The 26,117-nt window shown below is 39.1% G+C and overlaps 1 protein-coding gene across 1 annotated transcript in view; it reads left to right on the top strand.

Moving 5' to 3' along the window:
- Nucleotides 1–5,213: 5,213 nt before the first annotated feature.
- The window catches only part of SLC5A12 (solute carrier family 5 member 12), a 51,641-nt gene continuing 30,737 nt past the window's right edge, over nt 5,214–26,117 (top strand). Inside the window, exons 1-6 of the mRNA XM_043482714.1 lie at nt 5,214–5,873; nt 14,034–14,099; nt 15,339–15,390; nt 16,996–17,063; nt 21,913–22,067; nt 22,188–22,328. Coding sequence (XP_043338649.1) covers nt 5,535–5,873; nt 14,034–14,099; nt 15,339–15,390; nt 16,996–17,063; nt 21,913–22,067; nt 22,188–22,328 — 821 coding nt within the window. The 5' untranslated portion in view covers nt 5,214–5,534. The remainder of the gene's footprint in view (nt 5,874–14,033; nt 14,100–15,338; nt 15,391–16,995; nt 17,064–21,912; nt 22,068–22,187; nt 22,329–26,117) is intronic.

Here is a 26,117-nt window from a genome sequence, read left to right as displayed (position 1 = left end):
GGGTAATTGAATAGCTGGGCCTCATTAAGGGAGTGTGTGTGTGTGTGTGTGTGTGTGTGTGTGCCCGTGCATATGTGTGAAGGGTGGCAGTATTTGGTATTTACATTCTAACAAGGGTCTCAATTTTACAGTAAAGAAATAAAACAGAGATGGTGCCCTTGGAGGGCCCTGTAAGAGGGTGCAGGAAATACTGGGTTTCATTCGGTCAAAGCAGCACATTTTCCTTTGTTCTCCCCCCATGTTAATATTTCTGACATAGGGATGGACTTTCTAACTGATATAATCACTGAATGTGTTGGCTTTTTGTTTTCCCCAAAAAGTTATGAATAAACAAGTGTTCTATATTATAATCAATGTGAACCTTGCATAGAGTGTTTTTTAATGGGGTAGAGAGAGGGGGTTTGAAGACACTGAAGACTGTCAAAGGGAGACAGTGTAAAGAATTAGAAAATAACTGAGAATTAAATCAATATAGTAATGCTGTGCCTTATAATCGGCAAAAGTTGAAGTGAGGAATGCCAGTACCGTTTCTTGACAGAGGTTAACTGAAATCACAGCTACTCATCAACTCTTTATCTACAAGCTTCTGGTATTTAACCTTGGAAACTTATTGATACAATAATAGTGTTTTGAATTAATATTCACAAGACTTGTACAAATTGTCCTCTGTCTTATGGATTGAACATTAACACTTAGATGTTAATATTAAAGCATAGAATAGCCAAAACTCTGAAAGCTGGAGCTTCAATTTTCTGCTGAGACAGCTACCAACAAAAACCTGTTATATAATCAGAATATCTAAGGATAAAAATTAGTAAAAGTCAAAGCAAAAAAAAATTTTTTAACTATTTTTTTTTTCATTAATGCTGATTTCAACTCTGTAAATTTAGAGGAGGGAATAAAGCAACAGGACATGGACAACCCTGGCAGTTTTTTCAGATATATTCTCAACTAAAAGCATATTTTAGTTATCAAAGCTTTGTGTGGTTGATTTCAAGCCATGGATCAAAGTAGGGACTGAAGACAGTTCCAAACTAAGCAACTAATCAAGGAGTCAGTCAGCTACTCAGATGTCAAAGGCAAAATTAGAGGTTCCTCTGTTTAATAGGAAATATTTCTGGCCTTGGACATAATTTTTGTTTTCTTCTGCTGCTTTTTGGATGAGTTCCTTACTGTCTACAATTGCTGTTATTCAGTCTCTAAGCTGAGTCTAGCACTCTGAGACCCCATGGACTACAACACGCCAGGCTTCCCTCTCTTTCACTGTCTTGAGGAGTTTGCTCAAATTCATATCTGCTGAGTAGTTATGCTATCCAACCAACTCATCCTCTGTCTCCACCTTTTTCTCCTGCCCTCAATCTTTCCCAGCATGAGGGTATTTTCCAATGAGTTGGCTCTTCATATCAGGTGGCCAGAGTATTGGAGCTTCAGCTTCAGCATCAGTTCTTTCTACATATGGATTGGGCACCCTGGACCAGGTCTTGTGCCTCTGCCTTCAATGAGTTGGTCATCTACAACCACTGAGTGGCTCCTACAGATACATATATACAGAGTCTTTAAAACAGGTGAGGATATTTGCAGAGGACAAAATGAGTACCAAGGGACTCTGCTTCCTACAGGAGTTGGGGGAGAGGGCAGTAGGACGTGTGAGTCTGAGAAGGTTCCACAGAGTAAGGTAAATATGAACTAGATCTTGTGGAACAGATTTGTTTTGTAGGGGTGGGGTGGGGGAAAACCACTGAGAAGGCAGGAGAAGCATGAATAATGTGGAGAAATTGTCCCGCAGAGGCTTGCTGGGGGCACTTCAGATCAATCAGCAGAGTCTAAGAGCAGAATCAAGAATCTCTTACTGTTTCGTAGATAAGTTCATTTGTATCATTTTTCCATATAAAAGTGTTATCATATGATATTTGTCTCTCTGTCTGATTTACTTCACTTAGTATGATAATATCCAGATCCATCCAAGTTGCTGCAAATGGCATTATTTCACTTTTTAATGAGCCAGTAATATTCCATTGTACATATTAATATGTACCACATCTTCTTTATCCATTCATCCGTGGATGGATATTTAGATTGCTTCCATGTCCTGACTATTATGAATAGTGCTGCAATGAACATTGGGGTGCATGTATCTTTTGGAATTATAGTTTTCTCCAGATATATGCCCAGGAGTAGTATTACAGGGTCACATGGTAACTCTACTTTAATCTTTTAAGGAAAGTCTATACCGTTCTCCATAGTGGTTATACCAATTTACATTTCCACTAACAGTGAAGACGGGTTCCCTTTTCTCCACACCCTTTCCAGCATTTATTGTTTATAGACTTTTTGATGATGGCCATCTGACTGGTGTGAGGTAACATCTCATTGTAGGTTTGATTGGCATTTCTCTAATAGTTAGCAATGTTGAGCATATTCTCATGTTCTTTTTGGCTGGATGTCTTTGTAGAAATGTCTAGTTAGGTCTTCTGCCTGTTTTTTGATAGTTGTTGTTTTTTTGATATTGAGTAGCATGTGTTGTTTGCAATTTTGGAGACTAATCCCTTGTTTGTTGCATCATTTACAAGTATTTTCTCCAATTCTGTGGGTTCTTATTGTTTTGTTTGTGTTTTTTTTTAACTTTTTTTATTGTAGTGGTTTTTGCCATATATTGACATGAATCAGCCATGGATTTACATGTGTTCCCCATCCTGAACCCCCGTCCCACCTCCCTCTCCATCCCGTCCCTCTGGGTCTTCCCAGTGCACCAGCCCTGAGTACTTGTCTCATGCATCCAACCTGAGCTGGTGATCTGTTTCACCCTTGATAGTATACTTGTTTCAATGCTGTTCTCTCAGACCATCCCACCCTCGCCTTCTCCCACAGAGTCCCAAAGTCTGTTCTGTACATCTGTGTCTCTTTCTGTTTTGCATATAGGGTTATCATTACCATCTTTCTAAATTCCACATATATGTGTTAGTATACTGTATTGGTCTTTATCTTTCTGGCTTACTTCACTCTGTATAATGGGCTCCAGTTTCATCCATCTCATTACAACTGATTCAAATGAATACTTTTTAATGGCTGAGTAATATTCCATAGTGTATATGTACCATAGCTTCCTTATCCATTCGTCTACTGATGGGCATCTAGGTTGCTTCCATGTCCTGGCTATTAGAAATAGTGCTGCAATGAACACTGGGGTACATGTGTCTCTTTCAGATCTGGTTTCCTCGGTGTGTATGCCCAGGAGTGGGATTGCTGGGTCATATGGCAATCTTGAGAAAGAAGAATGGAACTGGAGGAATCAACCTGCCTGACTTCAGGCTCTACTACAAAGCCACAGTCATCAAGACAGTATGGTACTGGCACAAAGACAGAAATATAGATCAATGGAACAGAATAGAAAGCCCAGAGATAAATCCACGAACCTATGGACACCTTATCTTTGACAAAGGAGGCAAGGATATACAAAGGAAAAAAGACAACCTCTTTAACAAGTGGTGCTGGGAAAACTGGTCAACCACTTGCAAAAGAATGAAACTAGAACACTTTCTAACACCATACACAAAAATAAACTCAAAAATGGATTAAAGATCTAAATGTAAGACCAGAAACTATAAAACTCCTAGAGCAGAACATAAGCAAAACACTCTCTGACATAAATCACAGCAAGATCCTCTATGACCCACCTCCCAGAATATTGGAAATAAAAGCAAAAATAAACAAATGGGACCTAATTAAACTTAAAAGCTTTTGCACTACAAAGGAAACTATAAGCAAGGTGAAAAGACATCCTTCAGAATGGGAGAAAATAATAGCAAATGAAGAAACAGACAAAGGATTAATCTCAAAAATATACAAGCAACTCCTGCAGCTCAATTCCAGAAAAATAAATGACCCAATCAAAAAATGGGTCAAAGATCTAAACAGACATCTCTCCAAAGAAGACATACAGATGGCTAACAAACACATGAAAAGATGTTCAACATCACTCATTATCAGAGAAATGCAAATCAAAACCACAATGAGGTACCATTACACGCCAGTCAGAATGGCTGCTATCCAAAAGTCTACTAGCAATAAATGCTGGAGAGAGTGTGCAGAAAAGGGAACCCTCTTACACTGTTGGTGGGAATGCAAACTAGTACAGCCGCTATGGAGAACAGTGTGGAGATTCCTTTTTGTTTTATTTATTTTTTCCTTTACTGTGCAGAGCAGAAACATACTTACAGACTTAGAAAATGAACTTGTGGGTACCAGGGGGAAGGCAGAAGGAGCAATAGATTGGGAGTTTGGGATGGACATGTACACACTGATATATTTAAAACGGACAACAAACAAGGACCTAGTCTATAGCACAGGGAACTCTGCCCAATTCTCTGTAATAACCTAAATGGAAAAATAATTTGAAAAAGAATAGATGCATGCATATATATAACTGAATCACTTTGATGTACACCTGAAACTAACACAACATTGTTCATCAACAAAACTTCCAATATAAAATTTAAAAAATAAAAAAGTAAAAAAAGGAGTAATAAAAATAATTTTAATGCACACAGAAAAAAGAATCTATAACCGAATTCTTCTTTCTCTTATTTGTCCTGGTCTTAACTTAAACTTAACCTCTGTGCACAAGTGTTGTGAGCTGGAAAAATGGTTGAGAGACAAAGAAGAAAAAGTTGAGAACTACAGGCAATGTTTTAATTATTGGTAAGTTTATTTTCTGAAGCCTAGAGTCAAGAGAGAGTCAACTATTATGTTCCTAGTTGCTTGGCTATAAGCACATGTAATTGTTATTTACAGATCAGAAAAAGGGGGTCAGAAAGTCTGAGCACTTAAAGATTCACCATAACTCTATAAGGTGTTATCATTCCATGTTTCAGCTGAAGCTCTAAGAGTTTAAATAATTCATCAACAATATCACAGCTCACTGAAGTTTGCACCAACTTGAGCAAAGGTCTCCTGACTCCTTGTTCTTTGCTCCTTTTTCTCCACACTCCCTGCCTCAGGAAGTCACAAGTACACACCTTTACTCTCCCTTACTCGGAAGAAAAACACCAAGTGATGGTTGTGTTGGCATTTTACAGATTCTGTTTAACTCATTAAAAATGCTGAGGTGGTGAACTTGAATCACTCCTATGTTTCCCAGTAATATTTAACCTTAAGTTAAAAGAAAACCTCTGAGATTAAAGAACATGTTATCTGGCAAGTGCATCTCACCCCTGGTGGTTATTAATTTCAGAATACATCTGAATCCCTTCTCTGCAGCAAATGCTTTAGCAAAGGAACAGAGAGCTCCAGGCCAGGGTCAGATTTCAAGTTCTTCTCTGTTGATGCCCATACCACTACCAGAATCCTCTTTGCTGTCAACTTCTGAGATCCTTCCCAGGTACAACTTGGTGTCTGAAGTTGCTACCTAAGTGCCTCTGGTCATCATTCTCTTAACACAACCTCAGCGCCCCCTCACAGCAAAGCATATACTGTACTGAGCTTTGCTTTTGGAAAGACAGGTTGAGAGCAACCCTCTGGTGCCTATACTTCTCAGCATGGAGGTGAAGAACTTTGCAGTTTGGGATTATGTTGTCTTTGCAGCCCTCTTTATCATTTCCTCTGGAATTGGGGTGTTCTATGCAATTAAGGAGAGAAAAAAAACAACTTCGAGGGAGTTTCTGGTCGGTGGACGGCAAATGAGCTTTGGCCCAGTGGCACTATCCCTGACAGCCAGCTTCATGTCTGCCGTCACTGTCCTGGGGACCCCGGCTGACGTCTACCGCTTTGGAGCATCCTATGTCCTCTTCTTCATCACGTATGCACTGGTCATTATCCTAACATCAGAGCTCTTTCTCCCTGTGTTCTACAGATCTGGCATCACCAGCACGTATGAGGTAAAACAACTACTTGCTTCTTTTTTACTTTGGGAAGAGTTGCTGTTTCCTCTCCACTTGAACAGAATTTTTTATGCTTGCTTTTTCCCTCTAGTACACATCTTATGTGTATTATGTCTTAATGATAACATATGGCAGTTGAAAAACACTTATTTGCAGGATAATTACACATCACAGCAAGAAATTATTACAGTGTTATTGGGGAAAGTTTAAGCTTTGGACACGGACATCCCTGTATGCAGAGACAGCCACAGATATCTACACCTTCCATCTGTAGAGTGAAAGTAACAAAGTCAAGCTCTGAGGCTATTTCAATGGTTAAACGAGAATTTGTTGGTAAACATCTAAAGCACTGCCTAACTCATAGGAGATTCTCAGTGAAAGAGAACTGACCTTGTTACATGTTTTATTTTATTCCGAAAAGTACAAAGAACATTGTGTATTGTCACTTTCTGGCTGAGAAAACTGAGATACAGATAGATGAATTAAGATTGTACAGTAGATTGTGCACTTTTAGTAAAGTGGTTCAGTTACTTAAACCAGTTGCAAATATGTAACTGAGGAGATTTGAGACCATACAGACAGAGGACACACAGGGATTTAGTTGAATTTAATTTACCCTTTTTACCAAAATTTACCCTGTTTACCAAAATACATTTGCCCTTTATGTATTTTTTAAATTGTAGTACCCTGATACAAAGAAACTCAGATTGTGTAAAGTATATATTTTGGAATTGCCTCTTTCTTTGTAAGAATTAGCAGTGTCAGGGGTGGGGAACGGGGCAGAAGGGATAATTAGAGAGTTTGGGATCAACATGTACACACTGCTATATTTTAAATGGATAACCATCTGTACAGCAGAGGGAACCCTGCTCAACTGTTATGTGGCAGCCTGGAGGGAAGGGGAGTTTGGGGGAGAATGGATACGTTTATGTGTATGGCTGAGTCCCTTTGCTGTCCACCTCAAACTATCACAACATCGTTAGTTGGTTATACTCTGATATAAAATAAAAAGTTTAAAAGAGAGAGAGGAAAGCATTGGCAGTGTGGCATATGGGTTAAAGGCATAAGCTCTAGACTCAAAACAGTCTAGAGTTACTTGGTTTTGACTACTAGCTCTGTCACTTAACTAGCTGCATAGCTTTGGGGAAATGACTCATCTTCTCTGTATCTGATTTTAACACACGTAAAATAAGAATAATAAAAGGGTCTATCTTAAAGAATGTCTGTGAGGAGTAAATGAGTTATTATATGCAATATTCTTAACAGAGCCTGGCAAATGGTAAGTATAGAGGAAGAATTTGTATTATTATTATTATTGTTCTTATTGCTATTGTCCCCAAATTTATAGTCTCACTGTAGAGGCTTTAATTTATGTTTATTTGTTCATCCTCCATTTCTTGCTACCTAGCCATGGATATTCTTACCAGGTCTTTTAAAGTAGAAAGGACTGAAAGGGGAGAGTTTATTTCCCCACCTCTTGAACCTGAGATGGCCTTGTGACTTACTTTGGCCAATAGAATGTAGCAGAAGTGATGTGTGAATTTGGAGCCGAAGTCTCGTGAGCTTATAGCTTCTGCCTTTGCCTCCTTGGAAGGCTGTCCTGATACAGCTATGTCAGGAATCGGATCTAGCTGATCTCACTTCTGGAGGATGAATGGACACATAGAGGAGAACAGAGGCAGGCTGGTTAGCAACCAACACCAATCACCAGGCTTGTGAGTGGGGCCATTTTGGACTTTCTCCCTCAGCTTATCTTCCCATTGACTGCAGCCCCATGAGAGCCTTGGGCAAACAAGTAGAGCAATCGCTCACCCAGTCCTAAAAACTGTGAGAAATATTAAGTCCTTAGTTTTTAAGTCAATGACTTTTAGGGCTGGCAATAACTAACTGATTTAAATGCTTTAATATGCAGAGAGATTTCATGACTAATCTATGAATCTGGGCTACTTTGTCACTATTCTCTCCCATGTCAAAGCATAAGGAATTGTTCTCACCCTCAAGTTGTAAATCAGGCTCAGCTCATTTGCAATAGCATGCATTTTTATTATCTCCACTTGGACAGTTTATAATTAGTCTCACCATGTTGTCTCCGCTGCAGTTAGAGTTATTTTCTTCTTTCTGTTATCAAACATTAATAGATCCAGTCTGTTATAATTTACCCTCAGCACTAGCTTTTGGGCTACCCACTTTCTCATTTTTCTTAGTCTTCTTCTTCTTTTTTTAATTTAAAGCACAAACTTGTTGTTCCTATTCTATTTATTTATTTTTTTGGCTGCACTAGGTCTGCATTGTGACACATGGGCTGGCAAACAGGTTTACTTGCTCCGCAGCATGTGGGATTAAACTCGTGTTCCCTGCGTTAGAAAGTGGATTCCCAACCACTGGACCACCTGGGAAGTCCTTTCTTGCACTTCTTAAACTAAATAGTTTCTGAACTACTTACTTATCTCTAATCCAGATTTTTCATTATAATGCCAAGGCTACTACTTCTCTATGTCTTCTTCCATGGTGTTTTCTAAGCATTATAGATTATATACTCTTTATTTCTAAATTGCTTTCCTTTTACTTCTTTAAATTACATTTGTGGCATTTTAGTAATTATAGTTAGAAGTTGAGAAATTAGATGTGTAGGTATAAAATATCATTATTGAGTATTATTTCAGTATAGTAAATATTGTGACAAAATATTTGTTGTAAAATGGATGTTTAGTGTGTGAAAGGGTCTGAACCACTGTCATCAGACTTTTTTAGACCATTTTAAGGATTGGTTTTTACTCTCAGTGAGATAGGTTATTACAATATTTGAGCAGGAGAGTGACTTGTATTTCAAGAGTATTCCTCTAGCAGGATATTATTGCTGAAGCAGGGGGTCTAGTTAGGAGGCTACTGCCATAATTTAGGCAAGAGATGACAGAATCAGTGTGGAGACAGAGGGGATGACACAAGTGGAATTCTGAAAGTAGGGGGAGGAGATGCCAGGATTCTTCTATGAATTGCATGTGGGGAGTGAGACAAAAAGAGGAGTCAAGGATGGCTTCATGTTACTTGGGCTTGAACCCACATGAAAAGTGGACTTGTTATTTCCTGAGATGGAAAACAGTGTGGCTAGATCAGGTTTGGGGTTTTGAAAATAATCCATCATGACGATAAATATTACCTGTGCTATTTTTAGAAGCAAGCATGATGTGTGCAACTTTTCTGCTGAACTTCCATTTTTACTTTTGACTGTACCCAGTATTCTTGCCCGGAAAATTCCATGGACAAAGGAGCCTGGTGAGCCTCAGTCCATGGGGTTGCAAAGAGTCAGACACAACTGAGCAACTGAACATGCTTGCTTGCAAAGCTATACATCTAGCAAAGATGACCACTGGATGAGTAAGTGAGTGAATACAATCTTTCAGATGGAAAATCATGCAGTTTGAATAGTCTCTTATTATGGAGTGAGATAGTGGCAAAGCTCAAATTAGAATTCAAGGAGCCTTACTTCATATATATATATATTTTCTTCTTTTTTTTTATTAATACTGTCTCTCTAGTTTGACCAAATTGAATGAATTTAGAGGAACTAAACTGAGGTGAATGTTAAAACCAATGACTTTTTCTAGATTCCTATAATAGTTTCCTTACCCTGTCTCCATTTTTCAGTAACAATTTCCTGTTTGCTTTCCTAGACTTCATATGCTATCCAGACAATATCATATATTTTGGGTTTTGTTACATTTCTCAACTTCTGACATCACTTTTTATGTCAGTTATCTATTGCTGTGTAACACACCACCCCAAAATAAATTTCTTAAAACAACAATTATATCTGTTCACAATTCAGTGAATCAGTAATCTGATCTGAGCTCAAGAAGGTCTAATAAGACAGTCAGGTTCTTCTTCTGGTCTAACTTGGGGCCGTCTATGTGACTGCATCAGCTAGTGCTTTGGCTCATTGGTCTAGGCAAACTCAGATGGGACAACTTGTATAATAGCATACCAGACTTGGTCTCATCTTACAGTAGGCTATCCTTGACTTTTAATGTTATGGGAGAAGAATCTCTGTCAACAAGAAGGTATAGCTTATCACACAAGCAATTCTGCAGTTTCCACTTGAATCATATTTGTTATTAATAGAAATATCACTGTCCTAAATTGCATTTGCCCAGAAGCAAATCCTGAGACAAGGAGTTGTGTGCAAGTCATTTTTTGGGGAAATGATTTTATTAAACTATCAGTAGGCCAGTGGCAAGTAAGACATGGAAAAAAAAACCCAATGTTTTTGAGCAGGTTGTTAATCATGAGCAACTGAGGTTCCATCTCACTGGGGAGCTCAGGGAGACAGTATAGGTGACATATCAGGGTTGGCCTCCCTGAAATGAAATTACCGGGATTTTTCGGGTCCAACTTTCTTTTATCATTGGCTTTCAGCAGTTCTAGTCCGTCCTGGGCAAGGGCTGAGAGAAAGCCCTCAAGCAGATAACCATAGAACAGTTAGATGCCATCAAGGTGTACTGGGACAGAGAGTGGCAATAAACTACAGGGTCACACCCACAACAACCACCACGGTCACTAAGATCCCATAGATTCCTGTCCCTGCACTTGGTGCTGTCACCCACTGTGTTGTTAGGTCATACAAGTGTCAATTTTAGAAAGAAGGAGCCATGGTTTAGTGCAATAATCTAATAATCTAATCTTCCCAAGGACATGTAATCCGAACCTAAGTTGTCCTCAACATATAAATTTTGTTTTGTTTTGTTTTGTTTTATCCTGTGATAGCTGAGACTTTCGGATCCTTCCTCAGTGACTTCTTTATTTCTTTAAAAATATTTTCCTTGTACATGGTGCCCTCATTCACACATCCACCTGACTCACAGTGTACTGAATGCATCATCTGAAGAAAGATGGGCTGAAAATAAGGCAGTTCTTTCCTTGGGAGAAGGGTTGAGCAGGTAAATTGGGAGATGTGGATTAGTGTGAAATCCAGTGACAATTCTGCCAAGTGGAGTCTATTCTAGGGTTTTAAAGAAAGTCCCATCTTAAGGCATCAAACAACTCTTACTTATGTATCATTTCTAAGAAAAAGGAGTAGCTAATTCCTAGTTTAATCAAAACGATTTTTCTTAAATTAGATAATAACTATTACCAATTAAAAATTACTACCAAGAATTACTACTAAGATATTAAATCCTCAAACCATTTGCTACTTTCAACATTTATTTTGTTCACTCAATGCATGTTTATTATGCACTGGAATACAAATACTAGTGCCTTCTAGAATAGGAATTCTAGGAATTCAGGAATACTTTTGTTGACCCCCAGTAGTAAATCAGATACATCTGTTTAGTATGTTCACAGCTCCCTGTAGCTTTTCTTCTAGTACATACCATCACTGTAACTTTACTGTTATAAATTTAGTAGTCTCCTCCTCTCATCTGTAAAGTCCTTTGGGTCATGAACTATATAATATTGTATCATTATTGTAGGTCAATATCATTGTAGGTCAGAATGCAATATGGAAGGCAATGGATAAATATTTGTTAAATGAATACATGAAAGATGAAGATAAAATGAAAAAATTGGACACTGTTTACATGCACCAGGGAAAATAAGTGGCAGACTGGAAGATGCATTCACTGCCCTCCAAAAATGGTCTTCCCAGTGCTTAGTGATAAAGAAACCACCTGCCAAGCAGAAGATACAGATTCTATCCTTGGGTCTGGAATATTCCCTGGAGGAACAAATAGCAACCCACTCCAGTATTCTTGCCTGGGAAATCCCATGAACCAAGGAGCCTGGCAGGCTACAGTCCATGGTGTCACAAAGAATCAGACACAATTTAGCGACTAAACTACTACCACCACTCTCCAAAAGGGATAATAAATGTCCTAATGCCAGGAATCTGTAACTATTACCTTTTCTTGTTTTAAAAAAGAGATCCTTGCCAAACTGATTAAATTAAGAATCTTGAGACAGAGGGATTATCCTGATTTAACCAGGCAGGCTTTAAGTACCATCATATTTATAAGAGGGAGGCAGAGGAACACTTGTCAGACAAAGAGAAAGCAATGTGACCACAGAGGCAGAAACTGGAGTGATGAAGTTAGAAGTTAAGGAATGCCTGCAGCCACCAAAAACTCCTAAGAGGCAAGAAATAGATTCTTCCCTAAGACCTCCAGAGGGAGCAGAGCCCAGCCAATGCCTTGATTTTGGTCCAGTGAAATTGATTTTGAATTGCAGACTTCCAGAACTGTAAGAGAACACATTTCTGTTGTTTTAAGTCACCAAATTTGTGATAGTTTGTTACAGTGGCTATAGGAAATGAATACGGTAAAATATGTGATGTGTGTACACATGCATGCTCAATTAAGTCCAACTATCTGCAACCCATGAACTATAGTCAGTCAGGCTCCTCTGTCCATGGGATTTTCCAGGCAAGGATATTGAAGTGGGTTGCCATTTCCTATTCTAGAGATCTTCCCAACCCAAGGATTGAACCCACATCTCTTGCATCTCCTGTATTGGCAGGTGGATTCTTTACCACTGTGCTACCTGGGAAGCCTATAAAATATGTGAATCCAACTCTAAAATACAAGGTAGCTGGTGATCAAGTGCTAAAGAAGTTTAGTATAATTCCCTTAAGAGCTCGGAGGGGAAAGTATGAGTAGGAACAAGAATGGTGACCAGGCTCTTGTTTTTGAAAGATGACTAATAAATTGGTGAATTTTGAGGGTTGGGGGAGGCTCTCTTACACTGAAAAATCTTCCTATACAGAAGAGAAATCTGCAGAGTACAAAGCATGCTGGCTGAACAATTCACAGTGATTTTATGTACACAGTAAATCAGGTGAGGGCTACTGATGTTGAGAGGGGAATGGTGTGGATCAGATAGTAGAGGGTTTAGAATGGAAAGCCTGGATGTACATTTGTTTTGTTAGTGATAGAAATCACTGAAACCTTTGAGTAAAAGTGTGATATAACCAGTGTTCTGCTTTAGGAGAATCGATGTGGCAGGTGTGTGGTTGGTGGAATGGGTGGGCATGATTTGGAGAGAGATTAGAGGGCTCAGATAGGGGGTTACTGCATTGATCTGGGCAAGAGGTAAGGAAGGCCTGTGCTGAATCTGGGGGCAGTGTGGCTAGAAAAGGAAATAATGGCTTTAGTACATCTAGTAGGAAGAGCCCTGGGGAGAGAGCCAGAAGACCTTTTAATTGAAAGAATAATAATTTAAAAAAATTTTAAAGTATTTATTTTCTCTGACCATCATGTGAAGTTTGAGCAAAAACGGAGCTTTAATACATCTTTTCGTTGAGTTAGACAAGGCTGTGGTCCATGTGATCAGATTGACTAGGTGTCTGTGATTGTGGTTTCATTCTGTCTGCCCTCTGATGCCCTCTCTCAGCGACTACTGTCTTACTTGGGTTTCTCTTACGTTGGACGTGAGGTATCTCTTCACAGCTGCTCCAGCAAAGCGCAGCCGCCGCTCCTCACCTTGGACGTGGGGTAGGTCCTCTCCGCCGTGCTCGTGTGCCGTCCATCTAGTCAAGGCTGTGGTTTTTCCAGTGGTCATGTACGGATGTGAGAGTTGGACTATAAAGAAGGCTGAGTGCCGAAGAATTGATGCTTTTGAATTGTGGTGTTGGAGAAGACTCCTGAGAGTCCCTTGGACTGCAAGGAGATCCAACCAGTCCATCCTAAAGGAGATCAGTCCTTGGGTGTTCATTGGAAGGACTGATGCTGAAGCTGAAACTCCAATACTTTGGCCATCTGATGCGAAGAGCTGACTCATTTGAAAAAACCCTGATGCTGGGAAAGATTGAGGGCAGGAGGAGAAGGGGATAATAGAGGATGAGATGGGTGGATGGCATCACCGACTGGATGGACATGGGGTTGAGTAAACTCCGGGAGCTGGTGATGGACAGGGAGGTCTGGCGTACTGCGGTTCATGGGGTCGCAAAGAGTCGGACACGACTGATTGACTGAACTGAACTGAATACATTTTTGACCTTAAGCTATCCAAATTTGTTTCCCTTTCTTTCAAGTTCAAATAGGGTAAAATCGTGTTATAAAGCTAAGCATTAAACTCAGAGAAATACGAAGAAAAAGCAAACCTTATTAGCAGCGCTTAAATAAAACTTGCTGATTCTTTGCATGTCCTTCTCTATGTTCTTTCTAGTACTTACAACTACGATTCAACAAACCAGTTCGCTATGCAGCCACAGTCATCTACATCGTGCAAACGGTAAGGAGGAAGGACTGCTGCAGAGGTGGGTCGTGGGGTGGCAAGAATGAGTTTGTTTATTTCAAGAAGCAATTAACACAGTTAAAGGAAAGATTCAACACTAAGAAGAAGCTACTGTCTTCCAAGGATAGCACTTTCAAAATATGTGATTTTATAGAGCAATTTCCACATTTCATAGACTTCATGTATCTGTATAAATAATAACAAATACGTATCATAAACCACCAAGGGGGCAAAAAAGCATTTTCTTAAATTTATTGTGAACCCTTATTTAATTGGTTCAAGTTGCTTTTGATATGAAATGGTCTGGTAACTGGTTTTTTTTTGTATGTGTGTGTGCTAGTTTAGCTGTGTTGAATCAGAAATACTTGTTTCTGGTTCAATACAGAAATGAGTTAGTTTCTGAAAATTAGTTTAAAATTATACTCTCAAATCAATACTCCCACATCCCCTTTTGGACTCTTCTCCTACCTCCTTGGTTCTAGGGTATCCTATTGCTGCCCACAGCTGCCTGTGGGATAGCTTCGATGAATTTCAATGACTCACCAAGAATTTTCTGCTAGAAGATAACCTTCTTCCGTTTTTTAAATTAAAACTTCCATCAGTGACTGAAGGATTTAAGAGCAAGAAAACAGGGCAAACAATGCTCCTTAACCTGTCCATGGTTATTTGCCTTTTAAAACTCTCACATGGATCTCTAAATGGTGAAATTTCATTTCTACTACATGGGACCAGACCCACTTCTGTCAGCGTAGTGGCCTCCAGTTCTGGGAGTTTGAAGATATGCCCATAACGGAAGTCGCCCATGTTGCTAGTTTTCCCTACAAGGTGCTCTCCTCACAGATTATTCCAGCTCCACTCTAAAGTCCATGTTTCAGCACACTGCTAAGATGTGTTTGTGTCATGGTGATATGTGTATGATGGGGCAGTGGAAGGGTGAGTCAACAACCAAACCCTGTTTTCAAGTCCGTCAGAAATACAACAGTCGTAGCCATAGAATCTCAAAATTTACAGCCATTTTAAAAGTCCAAGAGCCTTCCTTTGTCTCATGCTTATTATCCCTTTTGCAAATTAGTTACAGTTGCCAAGGACTTCAAAACGACAGTGTGAGGGAATGAAATGTTTGGAACAAGTGGAAGGAAATGGAGCGCTATGGCCGTAAGGAGATTTTTAGGAAGGCTTCCTTTCCATGTCACTCTTCTCACCTCACCATTCACCTGAGTCTTGTCTCTCCACCAGATTCTCTACACGGGAGTGGTGGTGTACGCTCCTGCCCTGGCCCTCAATCAAGGTGAGTTAGCCACGCTCTCTTGTGCTTTCCACCATTTTTATACCCGCATTGTTACCTTGAGAAATATATGCACAAAATCTTGTTGGGAAGACATTCCTGTGGTCAGAATACTATGAATTACTGTAGTTGTCACAACATAAAGCTCTAAAAATTGAACATTGAAAATAATGCGAATAACTAGTTACTTGACTTTGTCCACATGGTTTCAAACATCCAATTTGATTGTCATTTGTTTTCTCATCACTGAATTAATGACAAATTTTTTTGAGATTTGGTTGATTTACAATATTGTATTAGATCCAGGTGTAACATTAAAGTGATTCAGTTATATGTATATTTTTCAAGTTATTTTCCATTATAGGTTATTACAAGATACAGGATATGGTTCCCTGTGCTAAATCTTTGTTGTTTATCTTTTTCATGCGTAATAATTTAGAAGTAGCATTAGAAATCCTGTGTGTGTGTGTTAGTCCCTCAGTCATGTCCTACTCTTTGCGACCCCATGGACTGTAGCTCACCAGGCTCCTCTATCCATGGGATTCTTCAGTCAAGAATACTGGAATGGATTGCCATTCCCTTCTCCAGGGGATCTTCCCAACCCAAGGATCAAACCTGGGTCTCCTGCATTGCAGGAAGATTCTTTACCATCTGAGCTACCGTTTATCCCTACTCCCTCTCTTTCCCTTTTGGTAACCATAAATTGACAGTTTTGTATTGTATACACACAACCTAAATAAGGTCATCTATAACATATGGCCCTTTCTCAGTAATCTCATGAAGAGGATACTCTGAATACATGAGAAAAAGGTGTTTGTAGTAATTATCTTAAGATTTACACTTGACCTTGTTGAAAGAATAGAATCCCAGGGGGGACAAAGGAAAGAAAAACCAAAAGCAAAAGAAATTTCATAATGATATCTATAATATTAGAAGTCCTCAATATTCAATTTAATGGTGCTATAAGCTTATACTGAAAAATATTTATTCACAGTCATTGTTGAGGTGGTTTCAAAGTATGCAGACTGTGTTAAGAAAAGCAAACAAATAATGAAATGTTTGGTGCAGAGACTGGACTAACTTTTTTTAAGAAAAACAAACAAACAAACAATTGGTACAGAGATTGGGAACTCCAGAATCTTAAGAGAAAAAATTTTGGCTTATAACATTACATGAAAATTATGGACTGGGTTGCTGCTTCTCAGTCGTTTTAGTCATGTCTAACTCGGCAACCCTATGGACTGTAGCCCACCAGGCTCCTCTGTCCTTGGGATTCTCCAGGCAAGAATACTGGAGTGGGTTGCCATGGCCTCCTCCAGGGCATCTTCCCAGCCCAGGGATGGAATCCATGTCTCCTGTGTCTCCTCCACTGTAGGTGGACTCTTTACTGCTGAACCACTGGGGGAGTCCCATGGACTGGGTTCAATTATAATAATATAATAATCTCTATCAGACGTGATAAAATTTAATTTCATTTTATCACCTCTAATTTGATTTCCATTTGCCCAAAAAGAATACAGACAAGAATATTGTGACTTTTTCCTCATAAAGTTGGTTCTCTTACTGTCCTTAAAGGAACTTCTTTCAATATTTTTTCTCCTTTCGTAGTGACTGGGTTTGACCTCTGGGGCTCTGTGATTGCAACAGGAACCGTTTGCACATTCTACTGTACCCTGGTATGTATCTAGCTGTGAAAAAGTATTTAGTGCTACCTCCTAATGTGGGATAAGGGCAAATTTCCAACAACAAGGCACCTAAGTATAGCAGAAATTGCTATTTCTCAATTAAATAGAAATATTCTGCCTTATCTGTAACAGTTTTCTGAGGAAGTTACTGTTGTTTTATTTAAAATCATTTTTCATATCAACCATTAGTAGAATTTGAGCTCTGGGCTCGTTTGAGAGAGCCATGAGTAAAAGAAGATATAATGACAGAAATATCTCCCTGCTTGAAGGTTAGGTGGCCATATGCAACTACTGAGGGAAAAAAAAATGTGCTCATTAACAGTGATTATAGGCCTTAGGTAGCATTTATATTGGGTTGGCCAAAAAGGCCATTTGGATTTTTCTGTAACATCTTATGGAAAAGCCGAACAAACTTTTTGACCAGCCAGTACTTCATTGACTACTGGTTAAGGAATTAAAAAATGTACCAATAAACAACAAAAATGTCTGGTATTTTGTAAACTTGAGGATTCCACACCTTGATTTTGTCTCTTATTGATGGATAAGCTTGGATTACATTTAACATTTGGCTTTACACATGCTTAGCTTTGACCAAGGAACTTGGGTGGTGTTGGAAATTATATTTATGAAATTGTTACAATTAGTTTAGTTCAACAAATATTCATTGAACACCTATTATCTGCCATGCCCTATAATAGGAATCTTTATTCTTCTGAGTGTTTGATACCATGCTTGCTAAGTCACTACAGTCGTGTCCGACTCTTTGTGACCCCATGAACTGTAGCCTGCCAGGCTCCACTGTCCATGGGATTCTCCAGGCAAGACTACTAGAGTGGGTTGCCATGCCCTCCTCCAGGGGATCATCCCGACACAGGGATGGAACCCGAGTCTGCATTGCAGGCAGATTCTTTATCATCTGAGCCACCAGGGAAGCCCTATTGGTACTAACCATTCAGTTCAGTCGCTCAGTCATGACCGACTGTTTGCGACCCCATGGACTCCAGCATACCAGGCCTCCCTGTCATCAACAACCCCCAGAGCTTACTCAAACTCATGTCCATTGAGTCAGTGATGCCATCCAACCATCTCATCCTCTGTCGTCCCCTTATCCTCCTGCCTTCAATCTTTCCCAGCATCAGGGTGTTTTCTGATGAGTCAGTTCTTTGCATTAGGTGGCCAAAGTATTGGAGTTTCAGCTTCAACATCAGTCCTCCCAATGCATATTCAGGACTGATTTCCTTAGGATGTACTGGTTGGATCTCCTTGTATTGGTCCTATATATGAACCTATAAGTAACTAGTTAAGAATATGGCAGTGGTTCCCAGATAGTCGGATCTTTCTTTCCGACTGTCTGTCTTTCTCCCTTTATAGAGAAAAAGTAATTGATATATTATCATATAGTATTTTGATATAGCATACTGTCCATGCATTTTGTCCTTGTGTGCATATCACCTACTGTTTTTAACATATGTTATGATAATATACAATTTAAAAATGCTCTTGTCTCTTTTTTCATACTTGTAAATCCCATCTTTTCTTTACACTACAAAGTTTCATCTTACTTTTTTTCCATTCCTTTCTTACTACCATATTTCTGTTCCAGACACACATCTCCTTTTGTTGTTGTTCAGTCCCTAAGTCATGTCTAACTCTTTGCCAATCTATACTGTACAGCACAGCAGGCTCCCTTTTCCGTCACTATTTCCTGGAGTTTGCTCAAATTCATGTCCATTGAAATGGTGATGCTATCTAACTCTCTCATTCTGGACTTCCCAGGTGATGCAGTGGTGAAGCGTCCACCTACCAAGCAGGAGACTCAGGTTCCATCCCTGGGTTGAGAAGATCCCCTGGAGAAGGAAATGGCAACCCATTCCAATATTCTCGCCCAGAAAATTCCAGGACAGAGAAGCCTGGAGGGCTACACTCCATGAGGCTGCAAAAAGTTAGACATGATTGACCATACACACATCTCCTACCTAAATTACAAATGGGCTTCTACTTCGTACATGTCTGGCCATATGTAACAGATTAGTGACTTCAGAGTATTTGCCTGTAGGAAGATAACTAGATGCGTTGCCAGGGACACAAAAGGCAGACTTCTTAGCAACAGTAATGGAAGCCAGAGAAGTGAAACAGTATCTTCAAAGCATTGAAAGAAACAATGGTCAATTATAATTGTGTATTCCGCAAAACTATCTTTCAGCAAAACTATCAACTGTCAAGAACTAAGAGAAATTACCATTAGCATATTTTCCCCAGAGAATAACCTAAAGGAAGTATTGTGGGAAGAAGTAAAATTCTCTAGATTTTGATGGAAAAAATGACAAAAATATAATAATGAACATTTAGTAAGTCTAGTCAAACAATTTTTGGTGCTTAATGATAATAATTTTATATAATTTATTTATATATATTATATATATTTATAGTATATAATGTATAATAAACATAATAATTTCATAGTGTGGTATAATTTATATACTGTTAAATAATATAATTTACAATATTAAAATGTAATAACAATAGTGAAAAAGTTAAAGTGAAGTTGCTCAGTCATGTCTGACTCTTTGCGAGCCCATGGACTGTAACCTGCCAGGCTCCTCTGTCCATGCGATTCTGCAGGCAAGAATACTGGAGTGGTTGCCATTATATGTAATTTAAGGATTAAGAAAAAGAATAATTTCATTTAGACATCAATAGCATGTAAATCAGGGAGAGAGTACTTAGATTTAAAGATGTTTTAATCCTTGAATTGTTGGAGAGTAAGACATTTTAAAAATTTAGACTTCAAATGAAAAATTCATGGCACAATTTCAAGGGGACCCATTTAAATAAAACAGTCAAAGTAGAAAAAGGGAATTAAAGTGGAAAAAAATAGCCCTCAACTGATTTAAGCAAAAGGAAAAAAATATATAGAAAAAGTAGAACAAATAGCAAAAAGATGTCAGAAACAAGTCTGGATATTTTAAAAATCACAATAAACAAAAATGAGCTAAATGTACTACCTCTTAATTGATTTCAGTGCTTCCCTCCAGCCTGCATACCTCTGTCAGCCTCATCTTCTTCAAACATGCATCTCTTCATGCCACTTGACTGGCCTAATGCTCTCTTTGCTTTCCATTGTTCACAGGATAAAGTGTAAGCTTCTTAGACTAGCGTTGAAAATCTTTCAGTCTGTGAGTCAGTCCGCCCAATTTGATCTCTCCTCACCACACCTCTGTTCCATCCTCTCTGGCCAGGCTGCAGTTTTCAATGTCTCACCAAAATAATGGCTCATCCACCTAACACTTGCTCATATTGCAGTCTCTTTACTCTGATAATCTCATGGATGTATAGCATAGCTAAGATAATCAGTGGACAGTGAAAGAGATTTTAAAAATAAGAAGAAATAATTCCTGCAATCCAGGAGTTTGCAATCTAGTGAGGTAAACAGTCAGCAACACAAAACAACACAGACTGATTAAATACCTAAGTGACACTCAAGATACAATCAGGATTATATATGAGTGGTGTGTGGGTGGGTATGTTTCTTGCTATATGAAGGAGTCATAAAAATCAGAGAAGTTTTCATGCTAGCTATAGTCTGCCTTTTGATGCACATTTGATAAAGTGGTTTGTTCTCTTGCCCCAGGTCTAGCTCACATTCAGGTTTATACATACTTTTGCATAACCCATGCCAAATAGCCTCTGAAAGGATGTCTTTGGCATTGGTCTTTGTATCACCAACATCTGATGTTTCGATTTGGATTTGGAAGGGTTTTATCGTCTTTCAAGAAAATAAAAATACCACTACTTGGAAGGAGTAAGTAAGAGATTGAATATCCCTCCAATCAGAAATTGAACAGAATATGCAAATACAATGCATCTGGAAGGGACTTTTATGTCTATTTTTTAAACTCATTTTAATTTTAATTACACAAGAATGATGTAATCCATGTCTTCTTTCTTCTCAAGATAAAGATGAAGCCTGTCATCTTTTCTTAGAAGTTCTTGACACTCTGGAGGAGTAACTGAGGATAATAATTCTATTTTTCAGCGTTAAAAATATCACATTCTTTCATTCTCATAGTGCTTATTCATTTTCAAAGAACTTTAAAAATATATCACTTCATTTAATCTTTCCTATTTTGTGCATTCCACCTTCGCCATGGTCCTAAAAGATTCTTCAGGAGCTTCTTTCTTTCCTCCTTTCTTCTTGCCCACATAGTTCCAACTAGAATTGTACATTGGAGTCACCTGGGGGGCTTTCAGAACCACTTAGAACTGTCCCAATCCAGACCTCAACTTATTCTGAACTCCTGGGAATGGGGTTCAGACATTGCTTTTTTGTTTCTGTGCTTTCAAATTCCCCAAGTGACTCTAAAGAGGATCCAGATTTGATAACAACTGCTCTAACCACTTGCTTAATCACCCTTTCCTGAAATAGACTGTTAGATTCACCCTCCTGACACTTTGGTTTGCTCATCTCACCATTTGATCTTCCTCCAGCTCTTAAAACTCTTTTCTCCATGAATGTATGGAATCTATCATTCCTTCCTAGTTCTTTTCTTTTTTTTCAGTAGCCTACCATCTCAATTTCCCCAAATTTATTCAGTATCACTAAATTTACAAAAATAAATCTCAGGTTGTACAAACCAGACCCAGGTGATTATCCTAAATAAACTTGGCACATAAAAGGTGTTCATTGACCATGAAAGGAAGGAAGAAGGAAAGAATGAAAGGAAGGGAGAAAGGGAGGGAAAAGACAGAAAGATGTCTAGAAGATAGCAAAGAGGTTGTGCAGAAATGGAAAAGTTTGAGTCTTCACTTTAAGAACTCACATCCATTCTCTTCATTTCAGGGAGGATTAAAAGCAGTAGTGTGGACCGATGCATTTCAGATGGTTGTCATGATTGTGGGCTTCTTAACGGTTCTCATTCAAGGATCAAACCATGCTGGTGGATTACACAGTGTATTAGAACAAGCAGAAAATGGATCTCGACTATATATATTTGAGTATGTCCAATGCTACTTTTTCTTGTTTTATAAAGATTTAGCTGTATGACCTCATCACCTAAAATAATATTTGAGTATCAAAGGAATGTGTTTGTTCACTCATTTCTCTCTGCTTCATAGCTTTGATGTAGATCCTCTCAGGAGGCACACTTTTTGGACAATCTCAGTGGGAGGAACCTTTACATGGCTTGGGATCTATGGAGTTAATCAGTCGACCATCCAGCGATGCATCTCTTGCAAAACAGAAAAGCATGCCAAGCTGTAAGTTATTAATAAACAATTTTATGTTTTCTTCTCTGCCCTTCTTGGGTATTTATATGCTTTGAGTGTGTATATATGTGTGTAAAAGAGAGGAAGAAGTGAAGATTCGTTTAACCCTTTCAATAATTTTTGAGGCAGGCATGACTAGTCCCTTCTCCATGAGGAAGTGGCAGGACTGGGATTTGAACTTTTTTTTGTTTGCCTTTGATCACTATCACTTGTTGCTTTCATTTTTTTTTTTTTAGAAATTACTAGGTTAAATTAGGTGCTGTGGGAGACAATGCAATGATAAGGAGCACCTATGTCTTACCTACAGTTTCGGTGATGAGTTGGTTCTCATCACCATTTCCATTCACCATGTGGTCTCTTCAACTAGCATCTTTATTTTGATGGATTTACCATAAAAGTTTCCAAGGAGGTTAAAAGAATAAAACACAAGATAATGAGGCAGTCATAACTTTAGTGGCTCCAGCTCCTGCCAGGATAATCAGTCACCAGCCTTACCAGGTCGCTTACTCTGAAGAACACCACAGAGTCACAACTTGTTAAGCCTTTTTTAAACCATGCGAGTCATCCCACTCTTGAGAATGGAGACCAAATGAAGTTATACACTGTTGTGTTTGTTTTTTTTTTTTTTGCGAAGCTGGAATAAATAAGCTAGAATTGCATTGAAAATAGGCATTTCATCCTCCTTGCTGCTATCCGAAGTTCCAGCCTCTGCAGACTTGTCAGGATGCCCTTAACTTCTTTTGGAGTGAGAAACAGTCTCTATAAATATTTCCACAGCTGATCATAAAGACTTTAAGTGCATAGTTTCTTATTTAGATGGAATAAAAGATACAAGTAAATGGACATGGTTCAACATTTTGTGACTTGAATTACAAAAGGGAATATATTCCCTTACTTATATAGTTCACATACCCTCAGAAGGAAGAAGTGAATGTGTTGTTTACTATTCTATCATTTCATATCTTATTACAATAAATAATATCAAACTCTCTACACATGTGATCATCACTTTATCAGATAGTTGAATTGCTTAAAATATATTCAAGATCAAATGTAATTTTGATCTTAAGATTCATATAAAATTAGAGTTTATTTAAAATTCTGTATTAAAATAAACTAGAGGATATCTGATAGGGGAAGAATCCTTAGGTGAAATAAACAATAATTCTCTGTTAGAGCAAGGGTTTTTTTGGTCTTATGTGCTTGTGTTATACTATTTATTCTTGTGAACATGACCAATTTCTTCCTTTTACTATAATAATACCTAAAAGTTAGGAAATGTACTTTTTTCATCATATTCCCCACAAATCCAAGAATGATGCTTTGTGCTTATTCACTATTTCTTACTTATTTAACAAAGCAATGCTTCAAGAAGGTTATGCTTATATATGTGAGTGTCTAAGCATATAAATTGATACACATATACATAGGAATTTGTGTGTGTGTGTGTGCAAGTGTGTAGGAGTGTATGTGTGTGTAGGAGTGTGTGTGTAGGAGTGTGTGTGTGTGTAGGAGTGTGTGTGTGTGTGTAGGAGTGTGTGTGTGTAGGAGTGTGTGTGTGTGCACATGTGTGTGTAGGAGTGTGTGTGCATGTGTGTGTAGGAGTGTGTGTGTGCGTGTGTGTGTAGGAGTGTGTGTGTGCATGTGTATGTGTGTGTAGGAGTGTGTGTGTGGGGGGAATGTATGTGTGTAGGAGTGTGTGTGTGGTGTGTGTGCATGTGTGTGTAGGAGTGTGTGTGTGGGTGTGTGTAGGAGTGTGTGTGTGTATGTGTATGTGTGTGTGTATGTAGGAGTGTATGTATGTGTGTGTATGTGTGTGTGTGTAGGTGTGTGTGTGTGTGTAGGAGTGTATGTGTGTGTGTGTAGGAGTATATGTGTGTAGGAGTGTGTGTATGTGTGTGCAGGAGTGTGTGTGTGTAGGGGTGTCTGTGTACAGGAGTGTGTGTATGTAGGAGTATGTGTGTGTACAGGAGTGTGTGTGCGTGTGTGTGCAGAAGTGTGTGTGTGTAGGAGTGTGTGTGTGTGTGTGTGTGTGCAGGAGTGTGTGTGAGTGCAAGAGTGTGTGTGTGCACACATGTGTGTGTTCAGAAGTGCGTGTGTGCAGGAGTGAATGTGTATCTGTGTGTGTGTGTGCACGTGCATGTGTGTGTGTGCAGGAGTGTGTGTGCATGCGTGTGTGTGCAGGAGTGTGCGCATGTGCAGGATTGTGTGTGCACGTGTGTGCAGGAGTGTGTGTGTGCAGGGTGTGTGTATGTGTGCAGGAGTGTGTGCACACATGTGTGTGTGCAGGAGTGTGTGTGTGTGTGCAGGAGTGTGTGTGTGTGCAGGAGTGTGTGTCTATACTCCTGCAAGTGTACTTGTGTTCGTATATCTTTCAGTCTCATTTAGTGGACTGGTTTAAATTAAGCAATCCATTCATAATAGTTTCTTGGAAGTTGTTACATTAGTATTTGATGCCTATGAAAACTGTCAGAAAAGGAGAGACACTCATAAAGGAAGAAATATGTATAATTTCCTAAGCATTTAAGATTGCCATTCTTGGTTTGACCCATCCCCACTCCCATGGAGGGACCAGAACTATGACAGGAATTTTGTTAGAATAAGGAAAGATGAAAAAATAAAAACTGTCTTTAGAAAATATTTACCTGTAAGAATCTAAGTTGATTTAATTGATACCGTCCAGGAGTGAGCAATCAGCCCAAGTGGTCAGCACGGTTAAAGTGCGCACAGCCGGAGGGGAGACTGCTAGAGTAGGATCTACTGGGACCCTCATTTGTCACACAACTGGAGCATCAAGGCCACCACTGGGGCACCTGAATACCACTCAGAGCCAGCTGCCAGCAGACTCTGACCTAGAAGGCTGTACAGAATGTTGATCACAAGTACCACTTCCATTCAATTATCTGAGAGCCTGATGTGATTAAAACAGTCCATCAGGGCTAAACCTATGCATCATTGGTAGGCGAAAATACATCCAGAAAGTTCATATTGCATGTGGCCGTAAGTGAAAACCAAAAATGACCCATTATAAATGCATTTAATTGCATGGTCAGAATTCTGATTACTTACTAAGGACATCTTCATCTTAAGCTAGATCTTCTTCACACCTAGGAATAGTATCACTTACTGAGTCATCTTAGATGTGCTCCCTGGAAACTTCCTTGGACTCTTGTTTCTAGACTTCCATTTACATTTCAGGACTGCTGGTGGGAGATAGTGCTGTGAGGGCAGGAGAAGCTGGTGCAGGTCATCAGGTCCCTTCCCATCACCACTCATCTCCCAGCTAAGATGAGCACATCCACATGCAGTCGCTTATGTTCCGTTCTCATTGCCTTTGTTTATTTTCTATATATCTCTTATCATATATAAAAACACTTTATTTATTTTGCTTTGGTGATTATTATCTGCCTCCAATGGCTTCTGGGTTTCCCATTGCCATGTCCTCAGTACCTAGATGAAACTGGTACATGGTGATGCCTAATAAGTATTTTCTGAATGAATCAATTAAATGGCTTAGGTTGCAAATAGGAGAATTAGCCTTGCAGGGAGTTAAAGTATATCTCTAATGAAAAAAATGGACTTCCCAGGTGGTGCAGAGGTAAGGAATTCGCCCACCCATTGCTAAAGATGCAGGAGACACAGGGGTTCAATCCCTGGGTTAGCAAGATCCCCTGGAAAAGAGCATGACAACCGACTCCAGTATTCTTGCCTGGAGAATCCCATGGACAGAAGAGCCTGGCTACAGTCCATGGGACCACAAAGAGTCAGACATGACTGAGC

This window comes from Cervus canadensis, chromosome 11 (assembly GCF_019320065.1).
Source record: "Cervus canadensis isolate Bull #8, Minnesota chromosome 11, ASM1932006v1, whole genome shotgun sequence".
NCBI classification, from domain to species: Eukaryota; Metazoa; Chordata; class Mammalia; order Artiodactyla; family Cervidae; genus Cervus; species Cervus canadensis.
This window is presented reverse-complemented; position numbering and strand designations above follow the sequence as displayed.